The sequence below is a fragment of the Aulonocara stuartgranti genome (assembly GCF_965226115.1).
Source record: "Aulonocara stuartgranti genome assembly, chromosome: 10".
NCBI lineage: Eukaryota > Metazoa > Chordata > Actinopteri > Cichliformes > Cichlidae > Aulonocara > Aulonocara stuartgranti.
In genome coordinates, this window is record NC_138946.1 from 6,582,900 (window position 1) to 6,602,119 (window position 19,220).

At 40.3% G+C, this 19,220-nt stretch overlaps 1 protein-coding gene across 6 annotated transcripts in view; it reads left to right on the forward strand.

Moving 5' to 3' along the window:
- Nucleotides 1-19,220, forward strand: part of doc2b (double C2-like domains, beta) — a 194,680-nt gene that overhangs the window by 100,278 nt on the left and 75,182 nt on the right. For 5 of the 6 annotated variants that reach the window (XM_082550111.1, XM_082550116.1, XM_082550115.1 and 2 more), the window contains one exon: nt 12,840-12,863. The exons of the other annotated variant lie outside the window; for it this stretch is intronic. In XM_082550111.1, the coding sequence (XP_082406237.1) occupies nt 12,840-12,863 (24 nt within the window). The remainder of the gene's footprint in view (nt 1-12,839; nt 12,864-19,220) is intronic. 6 annotated transcript variants of the gene reach the window in all.

Consider the following 19,220-nt stretch of genomic DNA (forward strand, 5'->3'; position numbering starts at 1 on the left):
CTGAGATAAACCATATCTCATTTTTAATAAAAGCACCATTTTTATCTGATGTATAAAGGTTGAGCGAAGAGGTGTCGTCCTCGCTCGATCCCTTGCTTGTGGTTGTTGTGATTAAGTGATGGTTTTGACAGCCATGGCTGCCGTCAGCAGCTATAACTCTTCCTATCTGTCTGTGTGAATAGCTGGTATGGAGGAAAGTGGGCATCAGAGGAGCCTGTCTTGGCGGGAGTGTTGGACAGCAGAGTGGGCATCAGGCCATCTTGATTTATGGTGTTTATTTTCTATACCGCTCGGCTCCTAGGCTTCAGCTGCCGACCAGCCAAGCAGAGGAAACGATTTTTCTCCCTTGAATAGTGTATATAGCAATTTCCATGATTTAATTTGTTTTCTAAACCCCTTACTGATCCTTCTAACCACAGATTGTTTTGTTGGGTTTTCTGCCAAAGCTTCAAGCTTCAAGCTTCAATAGCAACTTCAGCTTCAGCCTCAATTGAGGATTTTTCTAATGAGATGTTATGGATTGTGGCTTAATGAAGATTAGGAGATTCATACAAAATCAACACTGGGAAACTTTCTTAAACTTCTGTGGATTGATGTTGGCGGCTAAAGAGGCAGAGTGCAGCAGGCACAGGGTTTTTTTTTTTTCTGTGCAGCCGTGACAGCGCACGTGACAGTGCCTATTATCACAGACGAGCTGGCATTTGGTCAGAAAAATAAATGCCATCCATTGCCGAAGCTGACAAAAGGTCACCTGACAACATGACATAAACAAACAAAACAGGTTGAAGAAAGTGGAAAAGGCTGCTGATCAGATAATTATTCTAACATAGCAAAAGATCTGAATTTAACTGGTATAAAAAGGCTTTTATAGAGGAACAGGTCAAATGTAGAAAATTCAGAAGGGCTCAACTCTACCTGCTCAACTACTCTTAATCACATTGAACCTCTCAAGAGAGGAAAACAAAGGAAGCTGAAGTAGAGCCAAAGAACCTGATGCAAATAAAAGATCAGTACTGTAGAGTCGAACTGTAAAACTGTGAAACTGTTTACAATTTCATCCTGTGTGCACTACAGAGGCATTTCTAAAGGATTCTCACTTAGTTTTAAAGAGAGTGGTACATTCTCTGGGTTTTTATCAGCTTCAAATTATATCCTCAAATTTAATTTAATTTAATTGGCAAACTACAAGCTGTTAGCCAATGAGCATGTGGTTTCACAGTCAGACCATCCCTTCTTTGTCGCCCGAGGCTTAAGAATGAGACATCAGAAACCAATGGGTGAGCTCACAGTAGCTGCATCCATATTTTATATTATCTATGGTCATTAACCAGTGGAGATAAACTTGATAACCCTCCTTTCCCAAACACAGAATTAAGCAGAATTTACAAAATTGGCTGGATTTTATTCAGTGCAATCCAAACTGAGTGACTGAGTCCATGAACTCATCATGAAAGTGCTTATGGAAGTCAAAGTCAAGTTCAAGAGCCGTTTTCCTTTAGACTTTGACAGGACCAGAAGTCTTTTGCAGCCAAAGCAGCCACAGTTTCAAAGCAGGCCTTATTCCAGAAATTTGTTCTCTGAAATTGTTGTAATTCTATCCAACTCAGAGTAGCAGGGGAAGGGCTAGAGCTCATCCCAGCTGTCATAGTGTCACACACTCACACCTTCAGTCAATTTAGAAATACCAGTTAATCTAGCATGCATGTCTTTGACTGTGAGAGGAAGCTGTGTTACCCATGCAGGCACAGGGAGAACAAGGAAGCTCTGCACGGAAAAGCCCCGGCAGGCTGGTGGATTTGAACCCTGCACTGTCTGTGCTGTCTTCATAGCTCCTCATAGCTTTTTTGATTAGAGAGGCCTCGCCCTGCAGCTCAATCAGCAGACGGAAACCTTCCCACAGTATTTTAAGATATTATTCACTTACCCAGCACAAAAGCAACAAAACGCTATCTGCATAATTTCCCATCCATTAAGTCACTAATCATTACCATGGCATTTTTTTCTATCTCCTCACGCTCCTATCACAAAGCAAATAATCTATCATCTTCAGTCACTTGTTTTCTGGGATGAATGAGTTATCCACTGTACCTCCACTGCACAGAAACAAGTTACCACGCAGTGTGAAGTTCCTTTTTCTACTAATTAATTCACTCATTAATGCTTATAGAGGCTGCTGCAGAGTTGTTTTCAGTTAAACTGTACACATAATATAAGAGGTCTGTGGGTTTCTTGGCCGCTGCACATAGTAATCTACTTTTAATTTGTAAGTGGAACTGAAAGGCTCTGAACCAAGCAATAAGTATGAAGGTAATAGGACACAAAAGCCCACAGACTCTCTCTTATTAACATTTAATTAAATTCTTGCCGTGACATGTCAACAAGAAGAGAGCCAGACCTATTTGATAGGATTACCTTTATGAAAGCTACTTTTACAAGGCAAAATTACTGTGATTAAAAACCTTTTTCTCTCTTTTTTTTTTTTTATACCATTGAAGAAAAAAACCCCACTGATCTTTTGGCATTACGCCTTGAATCTTCAGACTGTTAATAAAACCATGTGTGAGTTCACCTTTCTGATTTCTATCATGTTGAAGTGAACTTAATTTCCATATGGCAGGCATGTCACTAAGCAAAAGGGGAGGGAAACTAGCACTTACTCAAACCAGAAATGTGCTGACTTCAAATAGTATTTCCATTAAGTTCCAGGTATAGATACAGATGTTATAGCAAGACGCAATGATGACTCTCTGGGCTGTTATTGGTTGGTTATTGATTTTATAAAGACCTGTAGCCCTTCTAAACGAGGGAAATTCATCTACTGTCAACCATATGTTAGACTTCTTTGTACTTGTCCATCAGTTATGGATATATTTGTCAAATTTCTTACACTGAACTGGAAGTTTTACAAGGTTTTCACAAGGTAACTTTCACGTCATCAGCAAAGCATCAAACCTCTAACCCACTGCAGGTTTAACCTTTCCTACGCATGAGCAAAGCTACACAACAGCTGTGTCCCAATTCCTAGGCCGCATCGTTGGTAGGCCACTATTAAAGGCCGATTACATCACAGCCAGGCGACGAAGGCTGTCCAAATTCGAAGGCTGCTCCAAATGCGGCCGACAAATGCGTCCTTCATTTCCCCGGATTTGAAGGATGGGCCGGGTGTATCCTTCTTGGCCCAACCTATCCCAGAATGCATAGCGTGGCCCAGCCAATTCCAGTTTCCAATAATGGCGGCAGCTACTTAGTTTTATCTGCTCCATTTATCAAGAGATCACATAATTGCAATAGCGCTCCGACGTTTTCAGAGACGTCTGGATGGTCAAGGCTCACTATAGCCGCCGAGAACACGGGACTCCCGGGACGTCATTTTCAGACCCCCCGCAGTCTTTTTCTACTCAGGTTAAACATGATATATAAGTCACTTAGATAATTACAAATGTTATTGTTTGGCTTTTTTCAGTGTTTTATTTGTTCCTCAGTAAATCGGTTTGGCTGAGATTAAAGTTATAGTTTTCACACAGCTGAATAAATGTTGAACAGAAAACCGATTAAACAGAAGTGCGAGATGTTCGAGACTTTACGCCGGTGTCCTGTTATATTTTAGATAGCAAGGAGCAGACGGCTGAGTTTATTAAACTCCACCGAGACACCTGGTGACGCAAATCTGAAGGCTAGACTGTCCAATTTTACAGCCGCTCACTTCCACCCTTCTTGGTCTTCGAAGGACCCCGCCCACATAGACTGCGAGGGCAGGGTCCTTGGATGGATGCGGCCTAGGTTTTGGGACACAGCTAACATTAAAGCTTCTTTAATGGCTGAGACAGCATGATTGGCTTGTATTACTGCAGGTTAAGCTGGTGATTGGGTCTTTGGGAGAAGGGGTGGAAAAACTAACATGCTTGCTACAGTGAAATTTTGGATTTAGGTTTGCGCAGTGCAGGGTGACGACCATAGTCTCTCGAATAAGACACAGCCGTTGTAGAAAACATATTCATACACCAGTTTGGCCTTTGAGTTGTGGAACTGTTGAAGATTTATTTTGGGTCATTTTTGCAGACATAAATGTCAACAGCCAGGAGCTAAAGGGCGGGGAAATAATTATTTTATGGGACTGGATTGTGTAATGTTATATTGATCAGTTCCTCATTAAGGTTTATGTAAGTATATGATAGCCATTCCATAACTGTATATTTATCAGGGGTGTTAGTAGGCTTTATTAAAATGTTTTTCTCATTTTTCATGTTTTTTATAATGTGACAACACAATAACTTAACCTTTTGTCCCATCCTCAAGAAGTTTTGCATTGTAAGTGCTGCAAATCCTGTTTTTGAGGTAAAAACAATACATAGTGGATTCCTTATATGGCTCATGAGAAGTCCAACTTGGTACAAGGTGGAAGCAATATACTTGAGTTTGCGGAAACAGGGGAAGATATGTGTGTAAACAGCATGAGAAGCGTACTGAAGCAAGCTAAATGCTACACTAGCACGTGTCAGTGACAACAGCCAGTACACGAATCAGCGAGTACACAACACAAAATGAAGGAACTGGGGTTGTGATGGGTTGCAAAGCAGCTTGCAGATGCACAGGTAATTAAAAAACGTGACTCGTGGGAGATTCACTAAAAAGGTTATCGCCTGATCTGACGGGAGTTCACCATTACTGTACATTATCAGTGCAGTGGTGGGCTACAACATCACAGGATCAGGCTTTAACATTTGTGAAAGAAGCTATTAAGTTTTAGGTCTTACATCGTTAACTTCTCTCCTTTCCTTCCCTCAGCAGAACCAGCATCCCAGGAAGCTTACTAAGCCAAGTGCATCAGAACACATCCATTATCTCACTTGAGAGAAATAAATTAATTTAGCCTCCTTGGGCTTTAATGCATTATAAGAGAGTGCATACATGTAGATGGCCAGAAAGACAAAAATAGCTCAGAGCTGGGAGCTCTTCCTCTACATGGTTGTTGGCTGAAGCAGTCAGAATGTGTGGCATCATGATGACTCAAGTACTGACAAATAAGTTCTCTAAATCTCTTTCTTTGGAGTGTTTCATTTCCATCACCCCTGGTGAGACTTTAGCAAATGGCACAGAATGACTCAGTTTTCATCTCCGAGACCTTGGCCATCAATAGAGATGCTCTTTGTTTTACAGCTAGTTGATACTGATAAAGCTCAGTAAGGTCACTACTTTTAAAGCCACAAAGGAAATGTGCAATTTTTGTGTCTTACTTTGGTATTTGAGATTGTAAATTTCCTCCTCAGAAGAAGTTCATACCAACACGTCGACAGCCTAAACAGTAGAAGAGGTAGAATGTCAGTGCCCACCCAAAATATGTGACTGTTTCCATCCATATTTGAAACTCTACCTCCTGTAGTGAGGATGTATACAGAACAAATCTGTTTTCAGATGTCGAGATGTTTTTATTACTACTTTCATTTTCAGACACTGCTTGGTTACATTTAAGCATCCAGTTGAATGGTAAGTTCTGGTAAAACAGACTGATTTGGGTTAAAATATATCATACTACAACACTGACTACAGGATGTCACCAGAACTGATACTCACAGTTCCATTCGATATTCTGAAAACACAACAAGAATTGTTTTTCTGTGGTACCATACCATCATAGGCAGTATAAGTACTGAAGCAGCTATTCTACCAGAACTGAAGGGGCCAATATACGCCTACAAATGTTCTGGTCCTTACATGCTGAACAAAAACAGAAGGAAGCCTGCAAGCCCATGAAAAAAAACTACAAATGGTGCTGTAGAAACTACATATGGAAGATGGCAGTTAGTTCAGCTGCCGAGATAGCGCCGCTTTAACTCTGACTAATAAAATCACTGTGTCCTATCAACAAAATATAATTCTAACATTTTAAATAAATGACCCATGAAGATGTCAGTAATTTAATATAACTTTCTGATAAAGCAGTTTTTGTTTAAATACTTGAGATAAACATATTATTAAGAATCGTCTACTCATATGGGTACCTACTACTAAGTTTTTGGTATCGTGTTTTCTCTAATGCTGACTACATCTGACCACTATTGTTTGACTAGTTCCAGCAGAGGCAGACTGGGTAATGTTACACTTAGAATTCAGAACAGGCGTTTTTATTTATATTAACATTTTAGTACATCTACTTTGCCTAAAATAAGATGCGGTAATGTTATAAAAGTGCCATTTTAAACATCTTTTTAAGTTCTTACTGCCCTCGTGTAAGAGAGCACTTATAATATTATAACATAATAATAGACAAATAATTTGTCTTTCACAGTTTCATGAGTGTTTCCTTCCCACTCTTGCTAAAGTGCTTGCCCATAGGGGTCATATGATTGTTGGGGTTTTCTCTGTTTCTCTATATTTTTGTAAGGTCTTTACTTTACTATATAAACCACCTTAAGGCAACTGCTATTGTAGATTGGCACTATAAAACTGAATTGAACTGAAACTTTAATTATTCTATAACATATCACATTTTACAACATTATTTTGTGTACTGGAAAAGCACAGAAGCTAAATAAAAGTATGTGACAATGCATTAGTTGTGTAATCAAATCAGGGGTGGCTCTACAGGGGGGCAAGGGGGGGCAACTGCCCACCTCCTATATAGCCCTGCCCCCTTAGCTGGCCCCTCAACTTTTATGTCCTTACAATACTTGTAAAAACGAATTGCTTGTTTGTTCAAAAGTCTCTCATAGCCTTTATTTTTTTAGAAGAGATGATTATACTTTTTGATTATACTTCGCTGAATATGAGAAACAATCTATTAGCACCTGAAAACTGAGTGCTGTTTCAGCTTTTGATCTCCCCGACTTCAGACACAGCAGGCCGGACGGCTGCTGGAATCCACAATCACTGCTTCTTAGTGCTTCCACTCACACCTGACTCTTCCAATTTATTATCTTAGCAGGTAACAGTCACAGTTGATCTGGGTTATTTCTTTCAGATCTAAAAGGTTCTTGCACCTCGTTGCCTGCTAGAATGATCTGCAGGCCCATGGGCAAAGCACAACACGAGCCACACATGTTCAGAGTTTAAAAATGAATCAACGCCTTTGTTCCTTTTTGTCCTTGTAGTAGCACGTCATACCAGGCGGTCTATCAGCTTGTCTATCCATCTGTCCGAAGATTTGGCACATGGTAGGAAATGCCGGTCAGATTGTCCTCAGATTTGCTGCAGATTCTTCTCGACTTCATATAGATAGCAGCATCCAATTTGCCATCTGAAAGAATGTTGCACATACCAAATCAAACTTCAGTGCAATATTTTGTCCCCATCCTTTTAACCAAGCAAAGTGCATGTGTAGGTTCCTGCAGGAACTGGATTTCCAGAGTTCTTGAAAACCTGCTTTCATGGAAAGGTTACTATAGCCAAAAGGGGCTGTTTGCTTTCTTCACTGCTGGCTTCATCTCTGGGTTGCTGTACTGCTTTATCAAATCTTTGCCATCAGTGTTATTTTCACGGTACATCATATTCCTCGAGTCACTCAGAGCGGTATTGCAAGTTATTGCAAATGCATATTGTTTAGAAAGCACAGAGGGTTTAAAGAAAATATATTTCTCCTGCTTTTGTTGTATATTAAAGAACCGCTAGTCATGCTTGCACTTCTGTAAGACTTCCTCATTTTTCTTGTTTTGAAACAGTAGTATATTCCCCCTTTAATATTTGCAGAGAATGGTTTACTTTGTCAGCAATCTACATCTAGTCAGTTTCTCTCACACTAGAAAACAGTCAGTTAGCCAAAAGTCAGAGATAAAGGGAAAAGAGGTAAAGTGTGAAGGAAGAGTGGAGAGACAAGTCTCAGCCTGCACAGAGCAGGGTCGAACAGGCTAGATGAAAGGGAGGGAGACACAGCGGCCGCCTTGGAATCAGAGCATCAGGTGGACAACTTTAACACATTAAAGTGGGGAATGATGGCATATCTCTTGTATGATTGAATTTCAGTGTTGGGGCCCACTCTTTTAGTTAGCCTGTATTTGGATATTGTGTGTGTGTGTGTGTGTGTGTGTGTGTGTTTGGATCATCTTTTGAGATCATCTTTTCCCAGGCATGAGAAAGACACACAGTGAGTCTGAGCGCATCATCGAACAAAATCCATAGTTAGATGAAAAGTCAGAGGATCACAAATTTCACAACACTCCAATTCACTCAGCAAGGAAGTGTAGTCAAAGCGTAGATTTAAATCCTGTTTCAAATCCTGCACTTGCAAAAAAAACCCCACAAAAATCTAGGAAATTAAGGAATTTGTTACTGAAGTGTGTTTCGAAACAGTGGTGGAGAATAAATAAATACTGAAAGCATCGTCAGTCGGGGTTTCCCCAACTGTTTTCCCAGGTCTAAGCCGACCTCCTCCTGTGCAATACAAATTTATGTGTTTTGTTTCTTTTTTAGAGATACAACTATTATCTCAGCTTACACATAATGTTATCCTGGTGTTTCTGTGAACCATTTTAAAATGTAAATACGCTAAAATTACAATAAAAAGGAGTAAAAATAGAGAATAATTAACTGGACAGATGTAGCCTGTTCTCATTATTGGGATGCCAATTTAAACCACTATGTCAAAGGCACTCGGTGTTAGGGAACAAACCTGTTTGTCTACAGACGGTGACTTAGTGTGTCTATTATTTAGTTTTGTATTTCTTGCTCTAGCTCTTTGCTCTGTGATTTCTAGTTCTTCAGTTTTGCTAATAATAATAATAATTGAAACAATCTTTGAAAAAATGACTTACCAAGCATGGCAAACAACTCAAATATGTAGAGCAAAATGTTCTGAAACTGCTTCACTTCAGCTTCGATTGGAGCCTATGGTGCTGGGGGCGGAGTCTGTGAATTTACTCTATTGGTGTCATAGCCCCTGTAGGAGTTCAGAGTTAAGAGGTCAAGAGTTAATGTTTCCATTGTAACACCTCCAGATTTGACATAGAAACACTCATTTTTAACACTCGGTTTTAACTACTATCATTTTACACCTCAGAGTTACATTAAAAGAATGTGACTCTGCTTAGAGTAAAATTAACTCTACTTTTGCAAGAAGACTACTAACACCAAAACATTTAACACTTTTGAATTTGCTGTGTATGTTGTGATCTCCCTCATCCCATACTGTGTGTTCCATCAGCCTGCCTGTTTAGTTGTCTGTATTCTCAGTTTAGCCAGTTGTTTGTTTTTTTGCTATCCAGCAATAAAGCTGCATTTGAGTTCACCTTTTTGCCTCTGTGAGTCTGCACTTTGGGTCCACCATTCCTGCCTACTCCACTCAGACATGACACTCGCATGGTTCAGTTGCAAACAAGGTGTCCTTTCTGGAGTGTGCCGTGATGCACTGAGTGGCCAATCACTCTCAGGGAAACTGATCGGTCACTCCTAGGTCATCACTTGTCAGTGATCAGGGTTACCGCTGTGTGTGCAGTGTGTTTTAAAGGTCCAAATGGGATGTGCACCATGGCATGCTAGCTGCAAATTACGCCAACACAACCCCTCCAATCTCCTTATAAAGACTCCACATGTCAGCTAAATGTGGACAGTGGCATTTTTGGTGAAAACACAGCACAGTGGTGGAGGGCTTGATTTGCAGCCTGGGTACCTTCCAGTCATTCAGCAACAATGTGAGAAACTGATAAAGTCATAAAGAAAATGATGACTTCGGGTTACTGCTGCTCAAGGTGGTTTTACAAGCTGCTGAATCATTTTCACATCACTGTGAGGAAGAAACACAGTTGGTGATTTTTCTGGAGTTTTTTGCACTTATCAGTGAGCCTCACATTGTCTTACAATGCAGTTGCAAAACCCAGACCTGCTAATTTACCACGACCTACACTAAAACCTACATTAACACTCCACATAATCTTCCAGTCTCTTCTTTCTGCTGCAGAGACTCCTTTTATTTCCTAGTACACACACTCATGTGAGAGCACACACACACTTGGTTTCTTAGAGATATTTTTGGTCTTTTTCAAAAATTCATTATCAATAATTGCAACTGTTTTCATGTCACAGCTTTTACATAATAAGGGTTTATGAAACAACTTGTCTTCATTTTTATTCCCCACATCACAGTAAACGGAGGAACATCAGAAACATTAGAGAAATTATTCATTTCGTACTTTTCAACTTGTCATATTTCAGCTGTAAATATTGATAAAGTGTCCGGCAGACATTCCCACAAGACTATTCAGAAAGGATGGAGTAAGAAGCTGCTATATCATGGCTGCAGCAAAATCAATTGTTATTCATATCTGGTGCTGTGAAGCCTTAGACCGCAAGTGTCTGCTAGCTAAATGATAAATTATAAATGTTATTTGTCAATGAAGGCTTTTAAGGTCATTTATTGTTTGTGCGTCATCATCCTTAGAATAACTTAGAATAACCCCCCAAAGATTAATATCAGTCTTCTTTCTGTTAAGTATAAATTAGGAGCCAGGAGATAAATACCTTAGCTTAACGTAATGACTGAAAACAGGAGGTTGCAGCATGCCTTCTTGATGTTCAGAATTATATCCTTACTCAATGCATCCATAATCAAAATCATGAAATATGCACTAATATTTAAAAAGTAAACTACAATCTGCCTCTGAAGGGAGAGACTAATGCTTATTGATTGTCTGCAAATACATACTAACTATGAGCGACATTGCAACTTGAAAAAGTGCAAACCAGAATTGAAAATGTTAACTTTCAAAGTAAAAGCTGTGCCTCAGCGCTCCAGTGAACATGTTAACATGTTTAAAAGGTGCAGCTTTTACTTTGAAACTGAACCTCCTCTATTTTCGGTGTGTGTGGCACCTTTCACATTTCACAACAGCTAACAGAGTAGCTGGACCGTGTTTGTAGACAAGTCCATCACATCCATTCACACTGCTGCCGTAGCAATATGCAATATGTCAAACCCATCACAAAGAGGGTTTTGCCAACTGGTTGGGGAGTACACATTTTGCAGAGCTACAGGTGGCTGCCAAGGGTTCACCGACTGATCCAATATTGTCATCATGCTGACAAGTCAATGAAACCTAGTTAGTGGACACAGAATCTGCAAAACCTCAAAAGAAAAGACTGTTCAATGCAGCTGGTGGATATGCAGATTTGATATGGTGTCTTTATACAGGAACGAGGGCTCATCGTACAAAGATACCCAGAGTCAAAACACAAGTTAGAGCATAATATGTTGCTTTTACATTTCTGCTCCTTTTAAGCTTAAAAATGTCCTGTGGTAAACAGCTTAGGAATACCCAGGGTAGGTGTCCATACATACCTTAGCTAACCAGATCCCAGCTCTGGCCAAAGAAACAAACAAGCAAACAAAGAAGCAACTTTTACTTACTGTGAGCTTGGATAGATTTATTTGTTCTCTGTGGAGCAATATTAAGATTGTTATCAGATTAATCATACTCCTATTTCATGCCATGCTTTTCAATGCAAGTTTGAATTCAAGCTGGTAACTGCTACTCTTAAACAAACAGTGAATATGTCCTACCCCATCAAAGTGCCATGTTATTACTACAAGAGTCACCAAAATACTGTAAGCAGCTTGGTTCTGCAGCCTGCTCTAATTGCAGTGTCCAGGATTCTCACACAGCTTTTAACTAACACATTCTTTAATGTCAAGTACATTTAACAACATGAATTAACAAGATACCTTTTCAGGGTGATCTTTTAACTTTGACTTAACTAAACTAAATTAACAAATTTGTAACTAAACAAACTTTCTTTTTGTCATGTCTGACAATGAAGCGATCACCTGTTCATATTGAACATGTTCTCTCTAACTAGGAATATAGCTCTGTGTCAGTAGCTAGCAAAACAAAGATATCCTAATCTTTTGTTTTAGTGATCCCACTTCATCGACCTGCACATATGAATGCATGACAGGGATGAGAATCAAAATGTGAGAATGCATGTCTTTTAGGAGGATTATGGGTTGAGTGTGCCCATAGTATTGACTGGAAGGCATGTCCAGCGGTAGCAGATAGAAAGTGCAGCACATTTTCATCCAGGGTGTTGTGAAATCCTTCCTTGGTTTTTTTGTTGAGGCACAAAAGTCTTGCTGGTTAGGTTAGCAAACGATCAAACAGACCTTGTCACAACAGCGGCATTAATGAGGGGTTATGAAATGAGTGACCCGCTCACAAAAGAGCCACGCCAGAAAAGAAATGAGCTGAAAAATAAACTCACTTAAATTACAGAGCATGAATCAACCGCTCAGACTTATTTACTTATTAATAACATAGTCTTAAATAGTTCCAGCCCACTTTAACTCCTGACTGTGAGAAACAGCCATGAGTGCCACTGAAGGTGTCCCTCTCACCATATGGACGTGTTTTCATGTTGCATGTGTTGAAATCCTATTTTTCTCTACTATGATCTGGATACTGTGTGAGCTGTTGTGTTAAAGTCTCCAGCAGCACAACAACACAGAGCTGTTTGCGTAACTCAGACTTGTCTCAAACTGTCACTAACTATTGTCTCAAATCCAATTAACATAGCCAAATATAAACAAATAAATTAATGGATTTTCAATTATATTCACTGTATCAACAGGCCATTCAAAGCCACTATTGCTTTAATCATTTATTTTCCACTCAGACTGTTTCCACATTTGGCATTTCAGCAGCGCTCTGAGCTGTGTAAACCAAAAAATCTTTCTGAAACACTGCAGACTGCTTTGTTTTTGTTTTTCTCCTCTGTTGTTTGCACGTTTTTGTTTTTTTGTCACCTATAACTTTAATTTCATATGATCAATGTTTTCTTTTTTTCTTCTCCACCTTACTCTTTTGCATGCTGTCATCGACTCTGTGTCTTGGTGCTTTATGTTTTCTGGAACAAAACAGCTTCCTGTCCCCAGATACAAAAAGGTAAGCCAATGAAATGAGCCCAGATCCCAACCAGTCCCTGCTAATCAATGCCTACTTTATCCCTCCTGCGTCCAATCCCAGTGATCCCCGACTGAAACGATCACCAACCCTGGCTCACATCCTCTGAGCTCCCTCTGATTCCGTTTCTTTGGAACAACAAATCTAATCCTGAGTGAATGTTGAATGCTTTGTCTGTATTTGGCCTGTTCTTCTGTAGATGCACACTGGTGCTTAAAGAATCAAGTCAACTAGTTAAAGGTGAACGCCTAGAAAACAAAGACAGAAGCATGTAAACCAATGTGGTGAATGACTACACTATAGTCAAAGGTCAACCAGTTTATTGACTGAAAGTAAATTCCATCTTTAAATGCAGGATGCTGTTACATATCATGAATCTGTCACGGTCTGGCTGGCAGACTGTGGAGATGTGGGAAAGGAGGACCCAGGCGCGGAGCTCTGTGTGTAGACAGTGCGTTTATTTAAAGTGTGGTAAATATAGATGCACAATTAATCCCCGTGCTCCCCAAGGCTCCCGCGTGTGTCTTCCAGTGGCGTCCGTGTTCGTGCTCCCCGCTGTCGTGACTCTGTACACCCTGTGCATGCTGCCCTTCCTCTCCACGTTCCTCCTGTAGGAACAAAATAGAGGCAGCCGTTAAACACTGACCCCCGCGGGCACACACACGATCTGCACTTCCTAAACACACACACGGACTTGGGAGTCTAACGTAATGATCCTGCGTCGGTGGGAGCGCCAAGACTCTCCTAAGTAGCTCTCCCGACAAGCCCTGATCAGCAGCAGGTGTGTGGCTTCGGGTGTGGCCAGTCCTCTAGCAGGGCCACACCCACCAGGCCTGAAGGCGCCTGTAAACAAGAGTTCAGACACACCTGCACCCACCCACACACACACTCATATCTACAAACATGGAGAAGAGGGGCAGCAACACCAAAAATACATATAATATAACCAGTCCATAACTGCTCAGGGATCCTGGGTCGCTCAGACCCAGGATCCCTGACAGAATCAGTGTTATTCACATAATTGTATCTGAGTTAGTTTTTTTTAATCTACCTTTTCTCAACTGAAGTTCTACTACTTTTCTTAAAAAGCTTATCAGTAATAGTCAATTAAGTAGCTGGCTTTGCACATCTGTAATAATCTCTACAATCAGATTGTGCATAGGAAAAATGCGCAACCTGGTTGCAACCCAAAAGGGAAGTTAGATTTATTTGAAATGCATTGGATTGGTTGTGATCTAACGATTATTTATATTTATATTCACTTTAAAAAAAACAAAAAAACAAACAAACAAACAATGATGCTTCACACTCAGGAAAACAGTGGCTGTGACCACTTGCAACTCATTGTTGTCTTCAAAGTAACTTTAGTGCATCAAAACTGCAATAAAATGGTAATAAGACAGAGTCTGGTATCAGTTTGTGATTGAATAGGATCAAGTTGGCAATTATATGGAATCTGTTTGTGATAATGTGGCAATTAACTGATAAACTGTCAACAATTGCAACTCTGTTAGCAACTGCATACTCGGAAATTCACATTAGTCACTTAAATATTAGAGTCTGGCCAGAAACTTGTAGATTTAAAATTGAAATCTAGAAAATCCTCCACAAATAGTGAAACAGATGCTGCAGGAATCAGATTAAACTGCTTGATGTCACAGGAGCTAGACAAGCTTGATTTTATATAGGAATGTAACCAGAGTGCAACCACCTCAAGTGGCCCTTGAAGCATTAACCCCCTTCTTTAACATGACTTTGGTTTAGCCCCCCAAGGATTCAATCAATGCTTCTCTCCCATCCATTCTGTTATCTGCTGCTCCTGGTGATTGATGCTTCCTCCACCTGCGTGTTAGCGGGCCAGTCAGATATGGTAATGAAGACATATGCCCCAGTGATGAAGAGGCTGATAGCACTGCAGAAAAACAAGCAGCCATGTGGGACATACAGCTTGGAGAACACACACTCAAAATAGACGTATGTTCTTAGTTCTTAGGCGTCATTCAAAAAAGATGAAACTGACTTGTTGGATCACAACATCAGTGACAGGGGATTGTTATTTTATTAGCTACTTACCAGTCTTATCAAAATCAGTTTTAGCGAATGTGCTTAAAATGTCAGTGATGTCTGCAAAGACAAAAAAAACCTGCATTAAACTCACAATGATTCTCCAACTGTTTTTTATTTTTGACTTCTTCGACTTATTTATATCTTCCCACACATCAGCAATAACCTTTCACACCAAGACAACACAAATAAGACTCAAGTTTTAATGCTTTCTTTTTGTTTAGGTAGTTTGGCACTAAGTTTTGGTTTCACTGTCATGTAATAACAAAAACGCTAAAGCTAAAGAAAGTGAAATGATTACATCTCTAGCTAGTGTTTGCGCTCAAATTTAACACATACAGTACTGTGCAGAAGTCTTGTATTAGCTCTTATATTTTGCTAGAATTGCACTTCTGTGCTGACATCATTTGCCAGGCATGTATGTTGCTGTTTGAATATAAAAGTAACTCAGACTCGTTGGTGTAAATTTACAGTAGATCTAAAGTCTAAGGAGCTTGGAAAGAAAAGCGTCTGGACTTCTCTAAGTTGCTTGAAGACGTTTCACCTCTCATCCGAGAAGCTTCTTCAGTTCTAAGGTCAAATGGTGGAGAGTCCCAGATTTAAACCCTGTGGAAGTTTCCCCCAAGAGGGACAAAAGGACCCCTTAATGATCCTCTACCTAATCACATGAGCCAAGGTGTGAAAACGGGTGTAGGTCACAATCAGCCAAGGTTTCGGGTGAGCTCGTGCAACCTAGCCCCACCATATCATGTGATTTCCTGAGTGGGCGTTAAGGCGTCTGGGAAGGGATCTCAAAACTGGATTATAGATGGCAGACGGTGGGTGGGGGTGGATTCCCATTCATTTTCTATGGCGGTCACTTTTGACTGGGAACACCACAGATGTAACAAAGTTGATTAAAACACTCAAAATTTAACAAAAGAGGTGCTCACCACTTTTATATGTTCAAGTGTGTAGTGTTGAGGATGTCATAAGGTCTCGAGGCAATTGGATGTAAAACACAATATTTATGAGTTTTTAAAGTTGTAAATCGGTCGGTTTTGACCTGAACACGACAGGAAGGTGCAGCTATGTACACACATCTTATTTAAAGTCCACACTCTTTTCTTTTCATTCAGATGTTTTTCACAAATGCCAAGCACGACTTCTTCTGAACACAGATTCTAATGATCTCACCCAAAGGAACTCGACTTCAATTAAAATCATTTAAGGCTGTTGTTCAGGAGGGCTGTTATGAATGAGTGTGAGATGGGAGGTGTGTGGATACACTCCCATCTGCCTTTCGCAGTGGTCATTTTTCTCCAACCCCTCAGTAATTATGATCAACCGAGTATTCACAGCGTGCTCGCGCAATCAGCAGCATGATGCAGCTGTCTGTTTATCCCGGTCCAACCCCACAAAACATGCCTGAGCTCACTGACGGTTCAGGTGTTGAAGACAACAATAGAAGCAGATGAGGATGGCACGTCAGCCTCTCCAATCAGCTTTCGCTGTGCCATCTTAATAACTTGTTTTTGCAGGAAACACGGTTTAAAAGTGGGGCTAAATATCAGCAAGAGATTCCAACATCCAGTGACGCATATAATGATAGAAAATGAAAAGCAGTGAAGTGGAAGTTTCAGGGGAGGTTACAATTTTAGAGGCCGTTAAGCTGTTTCTACTTTTTGCACATACATAAAAGAAAAACTTTACAGTGTTTTTATTTCAAATCAAGCTTTTTTTCTTCAGTGCTGACTATTTTACACGCGTAGTTCACTCAGGCCTCTTTGGCTGAAGGAAGAGAAAATAAAAAGGAAGATTGAGGAGAGGGGATCACGGCTCGGTCACAGCAGAGACTTGTGGTTGTTTCGTGTTGCCTTTTTCTGTAGGCAGCATTTTTTCTGTACATCTCAGCTTTTCCTTGCATTTGCATGGAGCATTATCTCTGCTATCTAAATGCACGTCTCTTTGTAGCATATAACAATTTATATAACAAAGTATATAACAAAGAAATACTGATATATTTATATATTTATGTGATGCATGTTTCTTGTATCAGTAGCCTTATTTATACTATGATGCATTAAATGGTACCATTTAAAAACTTTAAAAATAAATAATGAATTCCTAGCAGCTCAGTTCACCCCTCTGGCAGCTCACGACTTGGCTATCAAACCAAATTTCAATAGACATGGGTTATATTTATTTTATATTTGTGTGGGAAGTCATCGTTTTACCACTGCACTCTCTCAGAAAACAAATAAAAGCCTTTGGCAGTATTTGAATCTGCTTTTGAGAAACCATGAGTGAAAGGAAAAAGAAAAAAATAGCTATCCAAGAAGCTCCTTTATTGTTTTTTTACTTCTTAGGGTAAATAAAAGGTTCCCTAACAAGGTGTATGGCGACACCCTACTGTATAATAAGTATTCTGGTATATTTCAGGTGATCTGAATGGGACTTTTACATGTTGTCACAAAAAATCTGGATTTACACTGCAATTGCGTTAATGCAGCAAACTGATATAACTGCACATACTGCTGCCCAAGCGAAAACCTGTAGTGATCCCGTATGTGTCAGGAGTATCGGAGCAGTTGAGATGCATTTTTTCTAAACACCGGGTCTCTGTGGCTTTTAAAGCCCAAAACACGCTGCGCCGAAAATTGGGCCTCACCAAGGATCGGGTCCCCCGACACAAACAGAGTAACATAGTGTACGCTGTTAAGTGCCAGGAGGATTGGCAGGATTTATACATCGGGGAAACCAAACAACCTCTGGCGAAGCAGATGGCACAACACAGAAGAGCTACCTCGTCAGGCCAGGACTCTGCAGTCTATTTACACCTACAGGCCAGTGGACACTCTTTAAATGATGAGGATGTACACATCCTGGACAGGGAGGAACGCTGGTTTGAGCGCGGAGTTAAGGAGGCCATTTACGTAAAAAGGGAAAGACCATCTCTGAATCGAGGAGGGGGCTAAGGGTACATCTTTCGCCATCTTACAATGCTGTGATTGCAGCCATTCCCCAACTCTCTGTGAATGGTACTCATGGCCACTGATCAGTGGGTTTTGGTCAGTGGTTGTTGATCAATGGTCATGAGAATTTGCATAATTAAAGATTAAGGAACTGACCTCCCAGCCGATTGTCCCTTCAGTGGGCTGGTTTCAGTCATTATGCATTAGTCATTTATAAGATTGGGGGAACCTGCAGTCAGCTGAGACTGAAGAAGTCACTCGGATGAGTGACGAAACGTTTCTCCCACAAAACGCTACGTCCAGATGAACAGAATCAATTTTTTGGAGATTTACTTTCCTGGATGATTGAGAATGCATCAAGACATAACTGCACATAAATGCAGAAAGTAACATTTGGTCAAAATTAGAGTATTTTCCTTTCTATAGTTCTTTCTGGTCCAAATCAGATGAGTTTTCCCAGCAGTTTTGGTTTATTTTCACACAGACATCACTTCAGATCACATGAGTGTTCAGTCTGCTTACAGGGCAGCTGTGACTGATGAAAGATTAACAGGAGTGAAAGCAGGAAGAAGGTGTGCGTTCGGCACTCTGCCTCATCACCGTACACATGTTAGTTGTCTCCGATTGAGTTTGAATCACATTCTCGCCACAAATGAACCACTCATGAGTTTGTTTGGAACCACACTGAGGCCACCACCTCCAAAGGGATCTCAGATTATCGCATTCACATCTGCACAAAGGAAACCAAACCTTGAGCTGGATTTAAACCGACTAAACATCACATGTGTGAAAACACTGAGTTATGGTTCTTCTTTCATTATACTTCCAGCTTCATTTTGAAGATTAGTTCCTCGTGTGGATTTCTGTGGACTTACCTCCTTGATCCTTTCCCAGCCTCATTATTGTGTTGACTGAGTTCACCTGTGCTTTTATATCCCTTGCCCCTTCTCAAACTGCACATACTGGATTCCTCTCCTCAACTCCTCTCTCCTCTCCTTGCATTTTAGTCCTTCCACCCTAAGATGTAATTGAAGGAGGAGAGGACGCGATATGAAGGGGACAAGATGAGGCAAAAGGGATTCAACAAAATGAGACCCTCTTGCTGTGGAGGCTCATTTTAAAGCAATGTCGATTAAATTTAGCATCTACCAGAGTGTTTTCATGAGGAGAAATACTCTCTGTCAGGTCATTGCCTAGCCTCTGTCTTGTTCTTGTATCATCTTTGTGACCTTACATTATAGTCACACTATGGAAAATAGCGATTGGAGATTGGGACATTGCAGTTATTGCAACTATATGCAATGATTCTCATTTCCTTTGC